Genomic DNA, 17651 nt, shown 5'->3' with positions numbered 1-17651 from the left:
AGGTTGCTAACAACCATCTTGCAAATCCTAGCAAGCACCTTAAAAGTGGGCTTCAGAAAGGTATAAATGACCCACACCAGGAAGGGATATACAAAGATTTACTTAGGATGCAATTGCATAACAAAGGACACGGATACATGATGCAAAGTTGAACCTAGTAATTGCTGCGGGCAACAGCAGACTCCTTGTGCCTCTCTGGCCCGGGTAGCAAGAATCTTCTCAGTAACCATCAGGAACATTTTACCAAGTCAGAAAAGAAGTGACCCATCTTCCCTGCAATTGCTTTTATCCCCAACTGCTGGATTCTAGGTTTGCTCCTTGCTCAGTCAATTGGCTAGATAAGGGTCTGCATGACTTAAGGTCCTATCTTTCCCCCCTCTATTTTATAGTCTTGTTTTTTCTGATTCTTTACCCCCTCTCTATTTTACAACCTTATTTTTTCTGGGCTTTCCCCTGGCCCCCAATTTGGCCTTGTTTTCCCTCTCCCATCTAGTTAAATTCTTCCTATGCCCACTATCCTTGGGGTATTTATTCATTCTGCAATCAGGTCTTAGCGGAGGTAATAGCATGGACTGCCCAAAGTCCACTACAACTTTGCTCTAGGATTTGATGTGGATTATTCAACCAGATTATCTCTCACAGTCCACATCCTACTAGGATAACTCCTACTTTTATCCCTTGCTCTTCTGTTTTTCTTCTGTCACTTATGAAACATATTGTATAAAACTTTAGTCAAAGTACGGAAATAGTTCAGAAAAAGTTAACAATTCACCCAGACCTCAGGATCCTCCTCAGATCGGGGATCAATCCCCTGTCCCTTAGGAGCAAATTAATCTCAAACCCTCAAAGTTTAGCTCCCCCAAACACTGTCTTAGGAACTGGGAAGGATATTTTTCTAAGGTTTCTGTTTGTTTTTGCCTCTCACAGCAAAGTCCCTGTAGTAGGTCAATGTCCATTTTGTTTCAATTATTCATGAACTGGAAACACTAAGCTTTCTATCCAAGGGAATGGGGTATAGGATTTATAAGCAGACTAGGGCCAGCACTGGTCTTGCCTCTTCCCAGAATCTTTCAGGCACTCACTTTAATTAGAATCTCTGACCCAGCAGTTCCAGGCATGCTCCTAGGCTGGCATGGTCCAGGCCAGGCAGACAGAAAAGAAGGAGGCACCTAACAGAATACCATTCCCTGCCTCTCCTTACATTTTCCTCAGCCCCTCTCATCAATCCAAGCACTCCCTTTGCTACATGAAATAATATTTTCTCTTGAGTTGTACGGGAACATTTGAACACTCTATGAAAAAGCTTAAGAGGAATGTAGCCCCAAATTCTTGCTACAGTGTCAATCAAAAATCTACCACAAATTAAAAAGGGCTATAATGATCTTTAACAGAACTTATTTGGATGATTTATATGAACCCAATGAAACCAGATAACCTGGCCTTCTATGTGTTCTAAGTGTGGGAAGTAAAAGAAAAAAAAATTCAGACTTATAAGAATCCTTTTGATTCCAGACTGGGTAGTGGTGTTTTATTTTGTTTTCATCAATCATCAAGGTTAATTTATTACAATACAAAATGCAGTAGAGAAATGATATATAGGAAAATTAAGCTAAAGAAAAGAATATGAAAACAGGCCCTTGACCTCTCCCTCCAAGTTACTCCCCAAATGCTTTCTCCCTCTCAGGATCTCCAACTTAATCTACTTTCTGGTTTTATTAGGTGCTAAACATTTCTTTGAAGCATCTGAAAGAAGTGTAGCCTTCTTTAAATCTAGTACTTATGTATGTCTATATTGAAAAGTGTCTTTTCTACAAAGGGCATTCGGGGATTTCTCCCCCTTACTATCTAAGGAGTCATCCTAATTGCTTCTGGTAAAAATAAATCAAAATGATTGGCTTTCAAAATTGTGGAAATGAGACGAGTCTAGATAAATGACAAAATGTGATCAATAAGGCTCCAACAAAAGATGTAACTGGAATGATACTTGTCATCTATTTCAGTCCAAGGGTGATGTCCCCTCTCCATTTCAGATTCTATAAGCCCTTGAATATATGTATGAGGATCACACATACTTTGTTTCATTCTCCCATGGGTTGGCATTGATGTAAACTCTCCCTACTTGTCCCTTGTGACCCAAGTCAGCAGTTTGCAAGGCAGCTGACCGGAAGTAAAGGTAAAGTTTTCAATTGGAGTTTCCTTTGATGCAAATATTCTTACTTTCTACTTAGTAAGAAGGGCACTGTATAGCTAATTGTATCTCTTCTTAGTCATTAAGTACTTCCCTGGAAAAGATGCATGGAAATAAAACTTTTGCAAGTCTCACATTTTAAAAATAAGGGAGTGGGGGGCATCTAGGTGTCACAGTGGAGTCAGGAGGACCTGAGTTCAAATCCAGACTCAGACACTTAACACACAGACCAAAAAAAACCAAAAAACCACAACCTAGCCATGTGACCTTGGGCAAGTCACTTAACCCCAATTGCCCTACCTTCCCCCCTGCAAAAAAAATAAATAAATAAAGGAGTGGAGGCAGAAGAGGAGACAGAGTTTAGTAGAAGCCAATCTGGTCTCAGTGTCAGGAAGGTAACAAGGCTGGCCTCTGACGACACTAACTGGGTGAGCCTAAGTACTTAAGTCCCTCCATGCCCTAGGCAACCCTCTCATACTGTAAGGGGCAGAATAATTGCAAATCTGTATCAGCCAAGGCAGTTTCCTTGCTAGGCAATCCCTAAACCAAGGGTCAGGAACCTGTGGCTATCTAGGTCCTCAGGTGCAGCCTTTTGACTGAGTCCAAGTTTTACAGAACAAATCCTTTTATTAAGGAGATTTGTTTTGTGGAGTTTGGATTCAGTCAAAGGACCACACTTGAAGACCTAGAGGGCTACAGGTTCCCCCCACCCCTGCCCTAAACTAGTAAAATCAAAGATCTTGTCTGAAAAAAAAAAAAGGTGAAGGAACTCACTATTTAAATAAATTCATGGCATCATACCTTTAGATCTAGTATCTGCATAGTTCAACCCTCTCATTTTACAGATGAGAAAACTGAAGCCCAGAGAGGTAGTGACTTGCCCCAAGTCAAACTGGTAATTAGTTATGAAGACAGTCATTGAACCCTGGACCTTCAACCCCAAATCAGACGCTTTTTGCTCTTTGTTTCATGAAATGTAAAAATTTATTTAAGGCAAAATAACAACCCCTTAATGGATCTGCTTTTAAAGTTTGGATTTTTTATTAAGGGTTTATGTAAGCGGTACATTGTGTTGCATATCATCAACTATGGTATTGAATAATGTGTCATTAAGTTACTTTTATTGTTCAGGCAGTAATTTTATATAGTCTAATTCCAGGATATCGGCAATGATTAGACCAGTTGACTTAGGAAGGGCAGGTCAAATACCATAATCTGAGTAAGTAAATTATGTTGTCCCATTCAAGGACAGAGACATGTCGAGTCTTAATTTTTCATGGAACATAGCTGGGTAGGTCCATGGTACTGACTGAAGTCTATGTAGTCTTAGAATAGAGCAGTTAAGTTTAGAGCTGTAAGCAGCATTTTATACATTATTTTTAATATTTTATTTTTTCTAATTACATGTAATAACAATTTTTAACTAGTGATTTTACTACCAATGGCATGTTCACAAAATACACTATCAAATCAACTTTTAAAGATAAATTCAGTTAAGGGACAAACACCCCACATCCACACCCTAAGACATAAATCCCCCAATCTCAGAACACTCCCCCCCCCTCAGGGAACCCAACCACAGTTGGGGTGAGGGTGAGGGGGGTTGGAAGGATAGACTAGATAGGAGCTTTCTTGAGGTATAATCACTTGGTTTAGGGAAGAGAAAGTCTGTCATCTGATTGTTTCTTGTTTTAATTAATACTCTGGTCAATTATGTGCTGACAGTTGTTTTTACAGTTGCTGAAGGAATTTAAGTGCTGTTAACACCCTCTAAATTTTGGTATTTGGTGTGGGGGGAGGGAGGAAGTACCATTGCCCCAACCCTACTTATACCTCTGGAGAGGGATAACAATCATAGTATTCTAGACATACACAACTCAGTGTCAAGCAAACCAGGTAATCATCTGGGAAAATCCAAAGGCACAAGTAAGTGTCAGAGAAAGTAGCAAGGCCAAAACCACACAATCTCAATATGGTTAGAATAGGTGTTAGTGAGAGGCAAGGTCCAAGTTTTCAGGAGATAAAGTCCAATGACTAGAGGAAGATGGAGGATTGAGTTAGATTAAGCACACGGAAGCAATTTGTCATACACATAACTACTTCCCCGGGCACATGTAAGTTTTAAGTCACTGGGCCAGCTCCCCTTATTCTCCTAATTTATCTAATTCTTCATCACATAAGAAACTAAGTTGAGGGTCTATGTTCTTTCCTTAATACTGCACTACTTTCTTATATGAGGAGCTATGATAAGGAGAAGTGAATCAGACATTCCTTCAAATAAGAAAATTCAGAAGTCCCCAGAAGTAGCTAAGTGTACAACAGATAGATCTTTGGACTTGGAGTCAGGAAAACATGAGTTCAAATCCAACCTCAGACCCTTACCAACTGTGTGACACTTAACCCCTATCTACCTCAGTTTTTTTTTCTTCTTGCCTTTTGGAGGGCAATTGGGGTTAAGTAACTTGCCCAAGGTTACACGGCTAGTTTTTTTGTGTGGGTGTTAAGTGTCTGAGGCCGGAATCAAACTCAGGTCCTCCTGACTCCGGGGCGGGCGCTTTACTCACTGAGCCACCTAGCCGCCCCTACCTCAGTTTTTCTCATCTATAAAATGGGGATAATAATAATAGCACCTATATCCCAGGGTTGTTGTGAGAATAAAATCAGATCATATTTATAAAGCGCATTGCCGGGGCAGCTAGGTGGTGCAATGAATAGAGCACCACCGGCCCTGGAGTCAGGAGGACCTGAGTTCAAATCCAGCCTCAGACACTTAACACAAAAACTAGCCATGTGACTTTGGACAAGTCACTTAACCCCAATTGCCCTGCCTTCCCCCCACCAAAAAGCAAAAAAAATTTTTTAAAAGTACATTGAAAACTTTTAAGCCCTAAATAAACGCTAGATGCTATTTTAATTATTTTTTAAATTTATTTCCTTCCCCCCCCCAGTGGCATACCTTTCTTCTTTCAACTCCCAATTATTTGCTCTAGAAGTAAACATTACTACTTGAAGTTCATATAATAAGGATTTTAATCATCTCATAGGGATCACTATTCTTGGAAATGCTATAGCTTGTTAATGTCTTTCCTAAAAATATGGCACCCAGAACTCCATATATGAACTCCATATATGGTCTGACCAGGTCAGAATATTTTCAATGATGATAAGCTGATATGCTGGAAGAAAAAAATGAAATATGTTTCTTTCTGTATGATTTTTCCATTTCTTTTTTCCTTTAATACAGTTGATGGGGGCTGCTAGGTGGCACAGTGAATAAAGCACCAATCCTGTAGTCAGGAGGACCTGAGTTCAAATCCAGCCTCAGACACTTAACACGTACTAGCCATGTGACCTTGGGCAAGTCACTTCCTCCAAAAAAAAAGGCAAAAAAGCAAAAAAAAATATATAGTTGATGAATTACAAAAGGGCATTGAGAATCATCTTAGTTGTTTCCAGTGTCATTTTTTGGGTATTTTCCCCAATTATATGTAAAGTGAATTGTACATAGCTTTCAACATTCATTTTTTATAAAATTTTGAGTTCCAAAATTTACTCCCTCCCCCCAAGTAACCTGATATAAGTTATACATGTGCAATCATAGAAACATATTTCCATATTAGTCATATTGTGAAAAAAGAAACAGAACAAAAGAGAAAAACTATAAGAAAAAAACAAAAATGGAAAAAAAGTGAAAATAATATGCTTCGATCTTCATTCAGACCCCATCGCCCTTTCTCAGGGTGTGGATAACCTTTTCCATCATAAGTCTTTTGGAATTGTCTTGGAACACTACATTGCTGAGAAAAGCTAAGTCAATCATAGTTAATCCCAACATAGTGTTAGCGTTTCAGCACCATTCATTCGTAAGTGGATTTCTAAATACATTTAAGTCAGAGATACATTGAAAATCCTGAAAGAAAAGAATTAATGCTTAATTTGGAGAAGGCAATGATGAAAATGTCATTTTGAATCAGTTTCACCCCAATCATGCTTATCTCAGTAGTCTCGTTTTCAAGTCCCCTGCTCTCTTCCCACTCAGTCAATCAATGCTCCCACCTCCAACCCGAACATTCTAGCACCAGAGACAATGATTTCAGTTTGTAGTGCTGATATCAGTCTTTTCCAATGTCAGTCAATAAACATTTACTAAGTCCCCATGATGTGCCAGGCAATGTGCTGAGCATGGAGGGTGCAAAGAAAGGCAAAAGCTAATAAATATGAAATAATCAGCATAAGGAAGGCACTAGAACTAGTTCTGATCAGGAAAGGATTTCTATAGGAGGAATTAGAATTTTAATGAAGCCAGGAACACCAGTAAATGGAGACAAAGAAGGAGACTATTCTAAGTATAGGGGATAGTCAATGGAATGTCCACAGTTCAGAGATATAGTGCCTTTTTCAAGGAAAAGCAGAGAGACTAATACCAATGGACTTAAGAGAAGAGGGTGAGAGGAGGAGTTAGTGCAAGGTGTATGAAGACTACAAGGTGAAGAGGGGGAAGGGGAGTCATAAAGGGTTTTGAACACCAAACAGAGGATTTAATATATAACCCTGGATGTGATAGGAGCCATGGGATTTTATAGAGAAGAAGAGGATGACATGGTCAGATGTATGCTTTAGGAAGATCACTTGGACTCTATAGAGTGGAGAATGGCCTGGAGTGGAGAAAGACTTGAGGCAGGCAGATCCACCTGTAGGCTATTACAGTATTCCAGGTGTGAGAGGTAATGAGAGCTTACACCAGCATAGAGGCAATGTCACAGGAGAGAAAGGGGCATATGGAAGAGATGTTATAAAGGTGAAATCAACAGAACTTGGCAACAGATTGGATATGGGGGTGAGAGAAAGTGAAGATTTGAGGAGGAAACCTAGGTTATGAGCCAGTGAGATGGGGAATATGGCAGTGCTCTTAACAGAAATAAAGAAGTTTGGAAAGGGAGAGGTTTTAAGGGGTAAGATCCATTTTAGACATATTGAGTTTAAGATGTCTATGGGACATCCAGTTTGAGATGTCCAATAGGCAGTGTGAGATAAGAGAGTGGGGGTCAATAGAAAGGTTAAGGCTTGATAAATAGATTTGAGAATCATCAGTATGAAGATAATAATAGAATCTGTGGTAATTGACAAAATCACCCAATGAAAGAGTATAGAGAGAAAAGGGAATAGGACTCAAGACAGAACGCTGTGGGGCACCCGTGGTTAATAGGCATGACCTGCATGGAGATCCAACAAAGAACTATGAGAAGGAACAGTCATTAAAACCTAGGGAGTTTTTAGGAGAAGAGGGTAATTGACAGAGTCAAAGGCTTTAGAGAAATCATGAAGGATGAAGACTAAGAAAAAGCCACTGGATCTGACAATGAAAAGACTGTTAGTAACACTAAAGAAAGTAGCTTCAGCTCTTTCCTCTCCGAGCCGCTGGCGGTGTGTCTCTTCTGCGATCATGGCAAAAATCAAGGCCAGGGATCTTCGTGGGAAGAAGAAGGAGGAGCTACTCAAACAATTAGATGATTTAAAGGTGGAACTTTCCCAGTTGAGAGTAGCCAAGGTCACTGGAGGGGCTGCATCCAAGTTATCTAAGATCCGAGTAGTTCGAAAATCTATTGCCCGAGTTCTGACTGTCATCAACCAGACACAGAAAGAGAACCTCAGGAAATTCTATAAGGGCAAGAAATACAAGCCCCTGGACCTTCGGCCCAAGAAGACCCGTGCCATGCGCCGCAGGCTTAATAAGCATGAGGAAAGCCTGAAGACCAAAAAACAGCAGAGGAAGGAACGCCTGTACCCGCTTCGGAAATTTGCTGTTAAGGCATAATTTGTTGAGGTGCCCAATAAAAAGACAAATTGTTATAAAAAAAAAAAAAAAAGAAAGTAGCTTCAGTTGAATGATTAGGTTAGAACCCAGATTTTGGAGAATGAAGAGAGTGAGAGGAATGGAAGAGGAGAGACCTCCTTATAGGCCTTATGAAGAAATTTAGCCCTTGGGCGGCTAGGTGGCGCAGTAAATAGAGCACCGGCCCTGGAGTCAGGAGGACCAGAGTTCAAATCCAGCCTCAGACACTTAACACAAAACTAGCCATGGCAAGTCACTTAACCCCAATTGCCCTCCAAAAGCAAAAAAAAAAAAAAAAGTTTAGCCCTAAAAGAGAGGAAAGATATGGGACAATAGCAAGGAAACGACAGGATCCCCACACCCAAGACCACTCCTCTCTCTCCATTCCTCTATTTTTACTATTAGTAGCTATTTTCCAGCAAGCAAGCTGTACCCTGAGCTTCACATAACAACAATCCTTTGTGCTCACCCTCTGGATGAATTATGCTACTGCTAAATCACAGAATTGGCTCAAACTAGCCTCAGGTGGTCCGTGAGCTTGGACAAGCACTTGCAGGAACCACATTCTGGTCATGAAACCCTGCTATGGATAGACTCTTTCCACCAGGCAAACTTGTCTCACTGTTGCTGTTAGCCCCTCATTACTATGGTTACACCTCACAACCTGCCTCTTTGTCTAGTCACAACTATATGGGTAAAGGATTAGCCTTGTTACCTGGGGTCTCCTCCTAGAGGAGACTCCAGCACATGTTTCTAGTTTCCCTCCTCCAATGGAATAAAGAATGCTTTATATATATATATATATATATATATATATATATGTAAAAATATATATATATGTATACACACATACACACACACACACATATATACACTGTTAGGGTCACAATGTGCGATGATTAACTTTAATAGACTTATCTTTTCTTGTCAATGCAAGGATCCAAGACAACTCCAAAGAACTCACAATGGAAAATGTTGTCCACATCCAGAAAAAGAACTACAGAGTCTGAATGCAGATTGAAGCATATCATCATTTGCTTTCTCTTTTTTCTTTTTTTGTTTGTTTCTTCTTTCTCATGGTTTCTCCCATTGATTCTAATTCTTCTTAACGACATGACTAATGTGAAAATAGATTCAATATGGGGGGAAGGAGGGGGAGAAAATTTGAAACTCAAGGAATTGTGGAACTGAATCTTGTAAACTAAAAGTAAGCAAACAAATTAATAAAGGACAAAAAAAGAAAATAGGTTCAATATGAATGTGTATGTAAAGTCTATATCAAATTATACACCATCTTGGGGTGGGGGAAGGAGAAAAATGGGGAGAATATTTGGAACTCAAAATCTTATGGAAGTGAATATTGAAAACTAAAAATTAATAAATATTTTTTTAAAAATAACCCCTGTTCTTTGGTTTGGTTTTGATTTGATTTTATTTTTTGGAGTTAACAGTGTATAATCTCTGAGAGTTCTTTGGTATTTTCAGAGTTGACCATTGGTGTAATAACCTCTATGACTCTTTAGTCATTTTTATTTTCAGAGTTTGACAGATAAATGGATCAAATAAAGGTTTTTTTGAGGATGGAGAAGACATGGGTATGTTTGCAGGTGATTGAGAAGCAGCCAGGAGACATAAAGAGATTAAAGATAAAGTGAGAGAGCTTGGAATGATGGCAGAGGTGATTTGTTGTAGGAGACAGAATCTCTTGTGCAGGTAAAGGGATTTGACTTGCCTCATTATTTAAGAAGGGGTGAAGGAGGAGACAGTGGCAGAAGGCATCTGAGTAATGAGAGACGAGAAGGGGAGAAGAGGATCTCTCAGCAAATGGTCTCGATTCTTTCAGTAAAATATGACATGAGTTTCTCAGCTGACCGGGTGGGGAGCTGAAATCATGGGAGATTCAAGGACAGAAGAAAAGGTTTGGAAGAACTGTTCTGAGTAGGTTAGTGAATGCTTTAGGGAAGTCAAAAGATTTCCTAGCAGCAGTGAGATTTCAGTTAAGGTTATGTAACATAAATTTCTAGTGGACCCAGTCAGCAATGTTTTGTGGTTTTCCTCCAGCTTTGTTCAGGAGCATGTGTCTAAGTAGAAATGAAAGCAGCAGATGGTGGGAATGATCCAATACTGGGGCTTGGCAAGGCAAGATTGAAGATAGGATAATAGGGCAAGAGACTCAAGATAGTAGGACAGTGTGATGTTGAGCTGGTTCACTAAGGGATCCAAATAGGGAAGAGAATGAACCTAGTGTACAAGTCATGGCTTGGGAGGGATCAAAGCACCAGAGATTATGGTGTAAATGAGGAGCAGGGTTAGGCAGCAAAGGCACTGGGAAAGGTGAGAAGTCACTATATAATTCCATAACATCTGAACTATACACTTGAATTCTCACGATAAAAGAAAAAAAAGGAATTGTTTGTTTTTAAAAGGAAAAAAAGACAAAATGACATCCCAGTTTTTTGTTTGTTTTTTTTAAGATCTGAATACTTGAAAATTATGCTGGATATGAGGTCAAGTTGTCTTATTCAGATTTCAATATTTCAGAGTCATGCTGAAAGCGAAATGTGAGGTTAGCAGGAGAAGTTGCATTTGTCCAGTTACCTTAATTAAAGAGAAAAAAGAAACTATTTTTATGATAATTTACTCACCACAGCTCCCATTTGTATTAACACTCAACTTCCTACCTGTGTCTTCTAATTAACACCTACAAAAACTTTCTAATTGCTTTGTCATTCATGTTCAAATATCACTAGGGTGCAAAAAAACATTCCTTGATCTACAAAATTTATATTGCTCTAATCCAAATAGACTAATTCAACAAAACATAAAACAAACATTTGTTAAGCAAGCACAAACCCTGTCCTGAAGGTACTTACATTCAAACAGGAATAATGATAAAAAGAATTAAGGTTTAAGGTAGAATGTAATAGGTAAAGGAGAGATCCAGACAAAGTACTCTATAAAAATTTGAAGAGAAAGAAATCGTTTTCAGTTGAGAGAATCCCAAAGTAATTCACATAGGACAATGCTATCAAAATCAAATAGAAATTGGGACCACTAATCCATATGTAAACATCCTCAAAGTCTGCATATTGGCAGTTTTAAAATGTCTATATTTTATTGTATTTTTATTTATTTTGTTAAATATTTCCCAATCATATTTCAATCTCATTCTGTTGCATTTGGGAATATGGTCCATAGACCATGTGTTTGACATCTCTGATAAAGCTTATCAACTGACAGAATCCAAGAGGGCATGCATTCCCAAGCACAGGGGTAAATTAATAGACTAATCTGGCATTTAAATATAGCACATAAAAAGGAAGGGTGTGAAATAAAAACTGGAAAAGTAGCTTAAAGCCAAACTATAGGTTCTGGGTCTTTGGCCAAGACCCAGTGGGTCAATGATTTAAGAAAGTTGGAAGGTGTCGCCATCTTTCATTGGCAGAAGGTGTTGACCTTGACCCCCAAAGTCACCCCTCTTACCTTTCAATCTGCAAAAGCAAGTGCCCATAGAGACAGAGCAGACCTAACACATGCTCTTCGTATCTAGGCTGTGAGCGCCAGGCCCTCTACAATCCCCTCTTCCTACAACCTATTACTTCCGCTTTGGCCTCACATCCCTACTTTGTCTTGACCAGTTCAACCATAAACTATCTGCTACTCTTGAATTTCTTCCCCTTTTCCTATGACCTTGCTAAACTCTGTCTATCTTTTTCATTCCTACTTACATACTGTTTTTTGGAGAAAAATCATCTACCTCTGCCAATTTGGTTCATTACAAATCTAAGTCATCTAGTTTCAACTGAACCCTCACTGCTTTGTGTATATGTATGTATGTATGCATGTATGTATACACACACATAGTAGATGTTCACATTTTAAAGAAAATGCAAATATAACTTGGTATGAGTGAGGAAAACCCACAACACAGCTCTGGAACACTAAGCTTCAGTGTCTTCTTTCTGTCTCAGCAACTGTTCATAAAAGTGCCTTAATTAACACAGCTCTTGTGTTGAACAGATGTTTCCACTGCTAAACTGAGTTGATTCATACTGTGCTTGACTAAGCAAGCCCATACTAGGCATAACATTTCAGTAAAAACATTCAATTCATTTGGTGAATTCTCTGATTCTCTGCTCCCAAGATGTTTCTCTACTCAGCTAAACATATTCCTCTCAGCAAAAATAAGAAAGAATATGGTATTATAATCTTTTCTTAATGCAGTTTTGAAATCTGTGGTCTCACTTCTTTTATTTTTCCTGTTTCTGACCCTAAATGCTCTTACAAACAACCTTACATCAGCTTATGATTGGTAATCAAATCTGCCTATGATCAGTTAAATTATATTTATTCCATCATCACAGAGGAGTTCTAGCATCCGGATTTCCCTAATTAGTCGACTGCTTCCCCTATCAGCATAAAAGGCAGATAGATGATGCAATGGACAGAGGGCCAGGCTCAGAGTCAGGAAGACTTGATTTCAAATCTGGTCTCATATGCTTTTATCATGGTCAAGTCACTTTTCCTGTTTGTTTCAGTTTCCTCATCTGTAAAGTGAGGATAATAATAGTACCTATATCCCAGGGTTGCTGTAATGATCAAAGGAGATAATGAGGTGGACTGATTCACAAAGTTTTAAGAACAGCACTCTATAAATAATTTTTCTGAGACTATCTTACTTGCTTTTATTTGCATCCTGAGTTCTAAGCTCCTTGTCTGACACATAATAAGTACATAATAAATGCAGCTTTACCTATCTGTCTATACTAGACAAAATATTGTTGGGGGGGGATGTTCATTAAACCACTTTTGAAATGATTTTATATGTTGAGATTTACTTTATTAATAGAGTAAATACCTGAAAAAAAGGGTCTCCAGAGAAACTCAAAGCCCATTTAGCTGAATCTTTTTAATTAGCATACCTTTGGTGAAAGCTAAAACATGCCAAGAAAGTGACCGTGTGATTATTAGAATCTCATTGGAACACACTGTACTGGTGTGTTCCAGTATTTACACTCATTTAATAAATTACCCTAAAAGAAGCAGGCACAGAACAGTACATTAGGCTGATTTTATTTTATTTTTTTTTATAAATAGGGGGGAAAAAAGCTCATTAAATAGCTCCTGAGGAATAGGGAGGGAGCAAACAGGAGACTAAGAACCACCCAGCAGGGAATTTTCCAATACATGAGTCAGATGACTCTGAGACTGACCAAAAAAAAAAAAAAAAGCCAAAGGCAAACTCCTGATCATGACAGGTCATGCACCTCAGCTCCAAGGCTCCTACCTCTTTGTGCAACGATTACCCCTGTGCAGTGATGTTAGTCAGTTAATAACCATTTATTATGGACCAGACATTGTGCTAAGCCATAGAGATACTAAGAAAGGAAAAAAAATGCTGTTCCTGCCCTCAAGGAGGTCATGTTCTAATGGGGGGAGAACCTGCAAATATCCAGGAACACAGACAATAGATAGAATGTTATTTAAAAGAGGGGGGCAGGTAAGTGGCTGTAATGGAAATGCAAATTTAAAGATCTTCCCTGCCCCTAGGCTAAAGTGCACCTGGAGCCTGGGGTGGGAGGCTTGTTTTTCAGTAGATACTTTTTGATTGGCCAGTGGGTCCAGAAAGTTGTTACATTCTCTGAGTCAGGAGAAGGCTATATAAACCCTGATTTGAGGCTTTGTTTTGGGAGCTCACTTTGAGAAGTGTTCTGTGATTTGATCAGATGAAACTCTGGGAAGCCATTGTTGAGAGGCCCCCAGCTTTGAAAAACCCAGATGTTGATTTGGTATGGATGTAATGGTTGGGCAGTTTGGAAATCTGTCTACTTGATCTGTTTCTCTGTCTTGATAATTCTGTCTGTATACTCTGAAGTTTGGGGTGCTGACCTTTTTCCCTGAACTAGGCAAACGATATATATTTGATTGATTAAAGTAAGCTTGTTAACCCATTTTGAGTTGCTTTCCTTTAACAAAGCAGATCCAAGAACCCGTGTTGGCAGACACCCTGGGGACACTGGGGTGCTTGCTGCTACAGTGGAACAGTGGAGAGAGTCCCTGGAGTCAGGAGGACCTGAGTTCAAATCTGGCCTCAGACACTTGACACACTAGCTATCTGACCTTGGACAAGTCACTTAACCCCAATTGCCCTGCCTTCCCCCCTCCAAAAAGAACAAAAAAAAATAAGAGGGGAGGAAAGGCCTCTTGGAGAAAGTAGGCTTTGAGTTCAGCTTTAGAGAAAGTCTGGTAATCTAAAAAGTAATGGTGAGGAACCAGATTACTACAGTCATGGTGGACATAGGCAATGCAAAGTCACATAGGTGGGAAATACTGTTATACTCAGGGTACTGCAAGTAGGGTCAGTGTTACTGGATTACAGAGTGAGGTAATATGATGGTGATGATAGAATGACTAGGAACAGTCTGGTTAGAGACTAGTAAGGAATTTGTGGCACAAGTTCCTTTGAAATATCACCAACTCAGGATTTCCATTATTGGTGAATAATGCTGTGTATTTCCATTTGAATTATAATGATAATAGTTTAATGATTTAAAAAGAACACTGATTTTTTCCCCACATAGATCATACGTTACCTTTTGGTTCCATCTCAGTTTGCAACAAAGTTGTAAAGCTAAAGAGGAAAAGTGAATGTTATTAACTGGGACATAAGATTACAGATAAAGAATAAGAAGAAAACTTAGTGGACCTCTGGCCTAATACCCCTTCTCCCCTACCAATTTTATAGTTAAGGCAAAAGGGGCCCAGAGAGGTTAAATTAATTGTCTGAGGTCATAGAGGTAGTAAGTGGTCACAGTGGGATTTGAACTTATGTCCTCTGACTTCAAATTCATTGTTCCTTCCACTGTAATAGTAGCTTGGTTTCATTCCCATCATGGTGTAGTAGAAAAAATAGTGAACTCAAAGTCAGAAGACTGTCACTTATTAACTTTGGAACTAGAGACAAGCTAAGAAATTTCTCTAAGACATGGTACATTGGGGATAACAAGATTTGTACTACCTATCACCCAGGGTTATTGTCAGAATCAAAGGGAATAATGTGTATAAAAGCCCTTTGTTACACAAAAAGAAGGCTTTATTATCCCTGCCAATGACTTACTCTGAAGCTATAAGCAAAGGACTCAAACTTCTCCCTGTTTTTATTTTACCTTCTATGATAGGGAACCTAATACTTGCTATTATAAAGACTGCTTAAATAATGTTACTAGAATGTTTGATATCACTGAGCTGACAAGTTCCACATAAATAAAAATACTATAAGTACTATTATAAATCCTTCCACCTTGTTTCTTGCCTACATATCAAGCATTTCAGGGTTTTGGCTTCTCCCTTTCACACTTTGGAAGAAAAATCACTTACTTCGGGTAATTGCCACCCTTCAAACGAGCCCTTAGTGTCTCCCTTGTAAAGCATATTCCATCTGTCTGAGGGCTATATTAAATGATTGTTTACCTGTATGGTAAACATAAAGATGATAACTACTCAGGTTTCTTCATTTCTTAAGGTGCATTAACAACAAAAATCATTATGGAAGAGGGATACTCATTAGGCACAGTGGTTGATTAAATTCTGAGCATTTTAAATGAAATTATATAAATGTACTGTATGACTTTGCTCTTCCTATTCTCTTCCTCATTTGGGGAAATATTCCCAAGGAAATTAATGCTATGGAGACAGTAGATTTACCACAACTTTGATGTGAGGAATGATAAAATTTCCGGTTCTTATATTGAGCTCTCTTGGACTTCTCAGAATCCCAGAATACTAATGGCCTCCCCTAGTCCACTGAAGAAATATTTACCATGCTATGTAGGACTAGTCAGGGTATTTCTTTGGCTACAGTTTGGATCCAACTCATCCCGTCATCATTCTGGCTCTTGCTCTGGAACTAAAACTTGAGTTCTTCATAATTTGCTTACATGAATCCTGTATCTTTAGGCTCTGAAAGTCTTTATAAGATTGATAGAAAGTCAGCTCAGTTTAAATCAGTGTCATCATAAAGTCATATACATTCCAGTCCATACACAAAAATTTCAGTACCAATCCAATGACAAGAACAAAGGTCCTACATATAAAGAGGTCCTACATAAAATATAAAAGTCTACATAAAAAATGTCCTATATATAAAGAAATTTAGAGTTGAATTTGTCCTTAGCTAGCTCATGAATCATCTTCATTACAACCTTGACAAGGAGTCACCCAAACCTACTGGGACAATGAACAGCATATTACTTCCCCTTTCTCTTTGCCTAGCTCTAATGGTTTGGATGTCCTTTCAAATGATGAATCAAAAAGTGACTCCATTTCTGTTTGCAACATAGGTACAGAGGAGCTACATAGAATGTCTACTCCCTCTTCAAAACAACAGTCTTACAGAAGCCACGTTTCTGCTAAGTCATCTTCCTTCAAGACCACATTATCCTCATTCCAATCATGCCTTCTACCTGGACACGTTCCAGCTTTGTCAACGTTCCTATTGAAATGCCATGCCAGGTATAAATTCATCTGGACAGTAGTCTAGGTGGATTCTGCATAAGGAACCATAATTTCCCTTATCCTGGTCACTGTAGAAAAGGGAAAGATATTTAATAAGGCAGATATGGTTGTATACATCAACCATTTTATATTTTTTAAGGGAATTTTCCAAAGATCAAAACAAGGACAGGTAACATAACGTGAATACCAATTCATGGCATGGTTCTATACGAATACTGTCAGGAGTGTTTAGGCTTGAAAAGAACTCTAGGCTGGCCAAGGAATAATAATAAGGATAAAAAGGGTAGGCTTAAAAAAAAAGCTATATTGGGAAGATGGGTGGATTCAATACAATGTTAAATCAACCTATTATATGTGCTAGGTACTAGAGGTGCAGAAATAAAAATGAAAAATAATCTTTGCCCCAGATGAGCTTACCAGAGGGGGATATAACATATAAATAAATGAATGTGAATAGGACAGTAATTATTAACCAAAAGGGAGAAAAGCAAAACTATTCAACTCTTATTGTGCATTTCTTTTCTCTGCCAAGAAGAATGTTCATTGGACTGAAAAGGACACAATAAAAGTGGTTAATGGTGACTCAAAACCCAAGATGAGAAAGGAGATCATAAGTAAACTGTATAAATAAGCTACTCTTGGTGAGTTTAAGTCACTAAGCTCCAATTACAGAAAAAAAAATGAATGTGGTTGCTGAATCTCTGTTTGTTGCTGTTCAGTAATTTTTTGTTCTCCCTGATTCATCTTGAGCCCATTTGGGGTTTTCTTGGCAAAGATCCTGGAATGGTTTGCCATTCCCTTCTGCAGCTCATTTTATACATGAGGAAACAGAGACAAACAGGGTTAAGTGACTTGCCCAGGGTCACATAGCTAATAAATGTCTGAGGTCACATTCGAACTCAGGTCTTCCTGACTCCAGACCTGACACACTATCCACTGATCTATCTAGCTGCCAACATCATGAAAAATAAGAGATGAGCCAAAGACCTGGAGAAAGGCAAACACCATCTGATGGAAAAAGAAAAGGAAAGGGAAAGGGAAAGGGAAAGGGAAAGGGAAAGGGAAAGGGAAAAAGAAAGGAAGGGAAGGGAAGGGAAGGGAAGGGAAGGGAAGGGA

At 38.8% G+C, this 17651-nt stretch overlaps 1 protein-coding gene across 1 annotated transcript; it reads left to right on the top strand.

The window, feature by feature from the left end:
* The first annotated feature begins 7576 nt into the window (after window positions 1–7576).
* LOC138156360 (large ribosomal subunit protein uL29) lies at window positions 7577–8059 on the top strand. The gene has a single exon (XM_069081650.1). The coding sequence runs from the start codon at window positions 7632–7634 to the stop codon at window positions 8001–8003; it is 372 nt and encodes a 123-aa protein (XP_068937751.1). The 5' UTR covers window positions 7577–7631; the 3' UTR covers window positions 8004–8059.
* Window positions 8060–17651: the final 9592 nt, after the last annotated feature.

The sequence above is a fragment of the Petaurus breviceps genome, unplaced genomic scaffold, assembly GCF_028583685.1.
Source record: "Petaurus breviceps papuanus isolate PSGF00001 unplaced genomic scaffold, PetGlider_PUasm1.0 154, whole genome shotgun sequence".
Lineage (NCBI taxonomy): Eukaryota > Metazoa > Chordata > Mammalia > Diprotodontia > Petauridae > Petaurus > Petaurus breviceps.
This window is presented reverse-complemented; position numbering and strand designations above follow the sequence as displayed.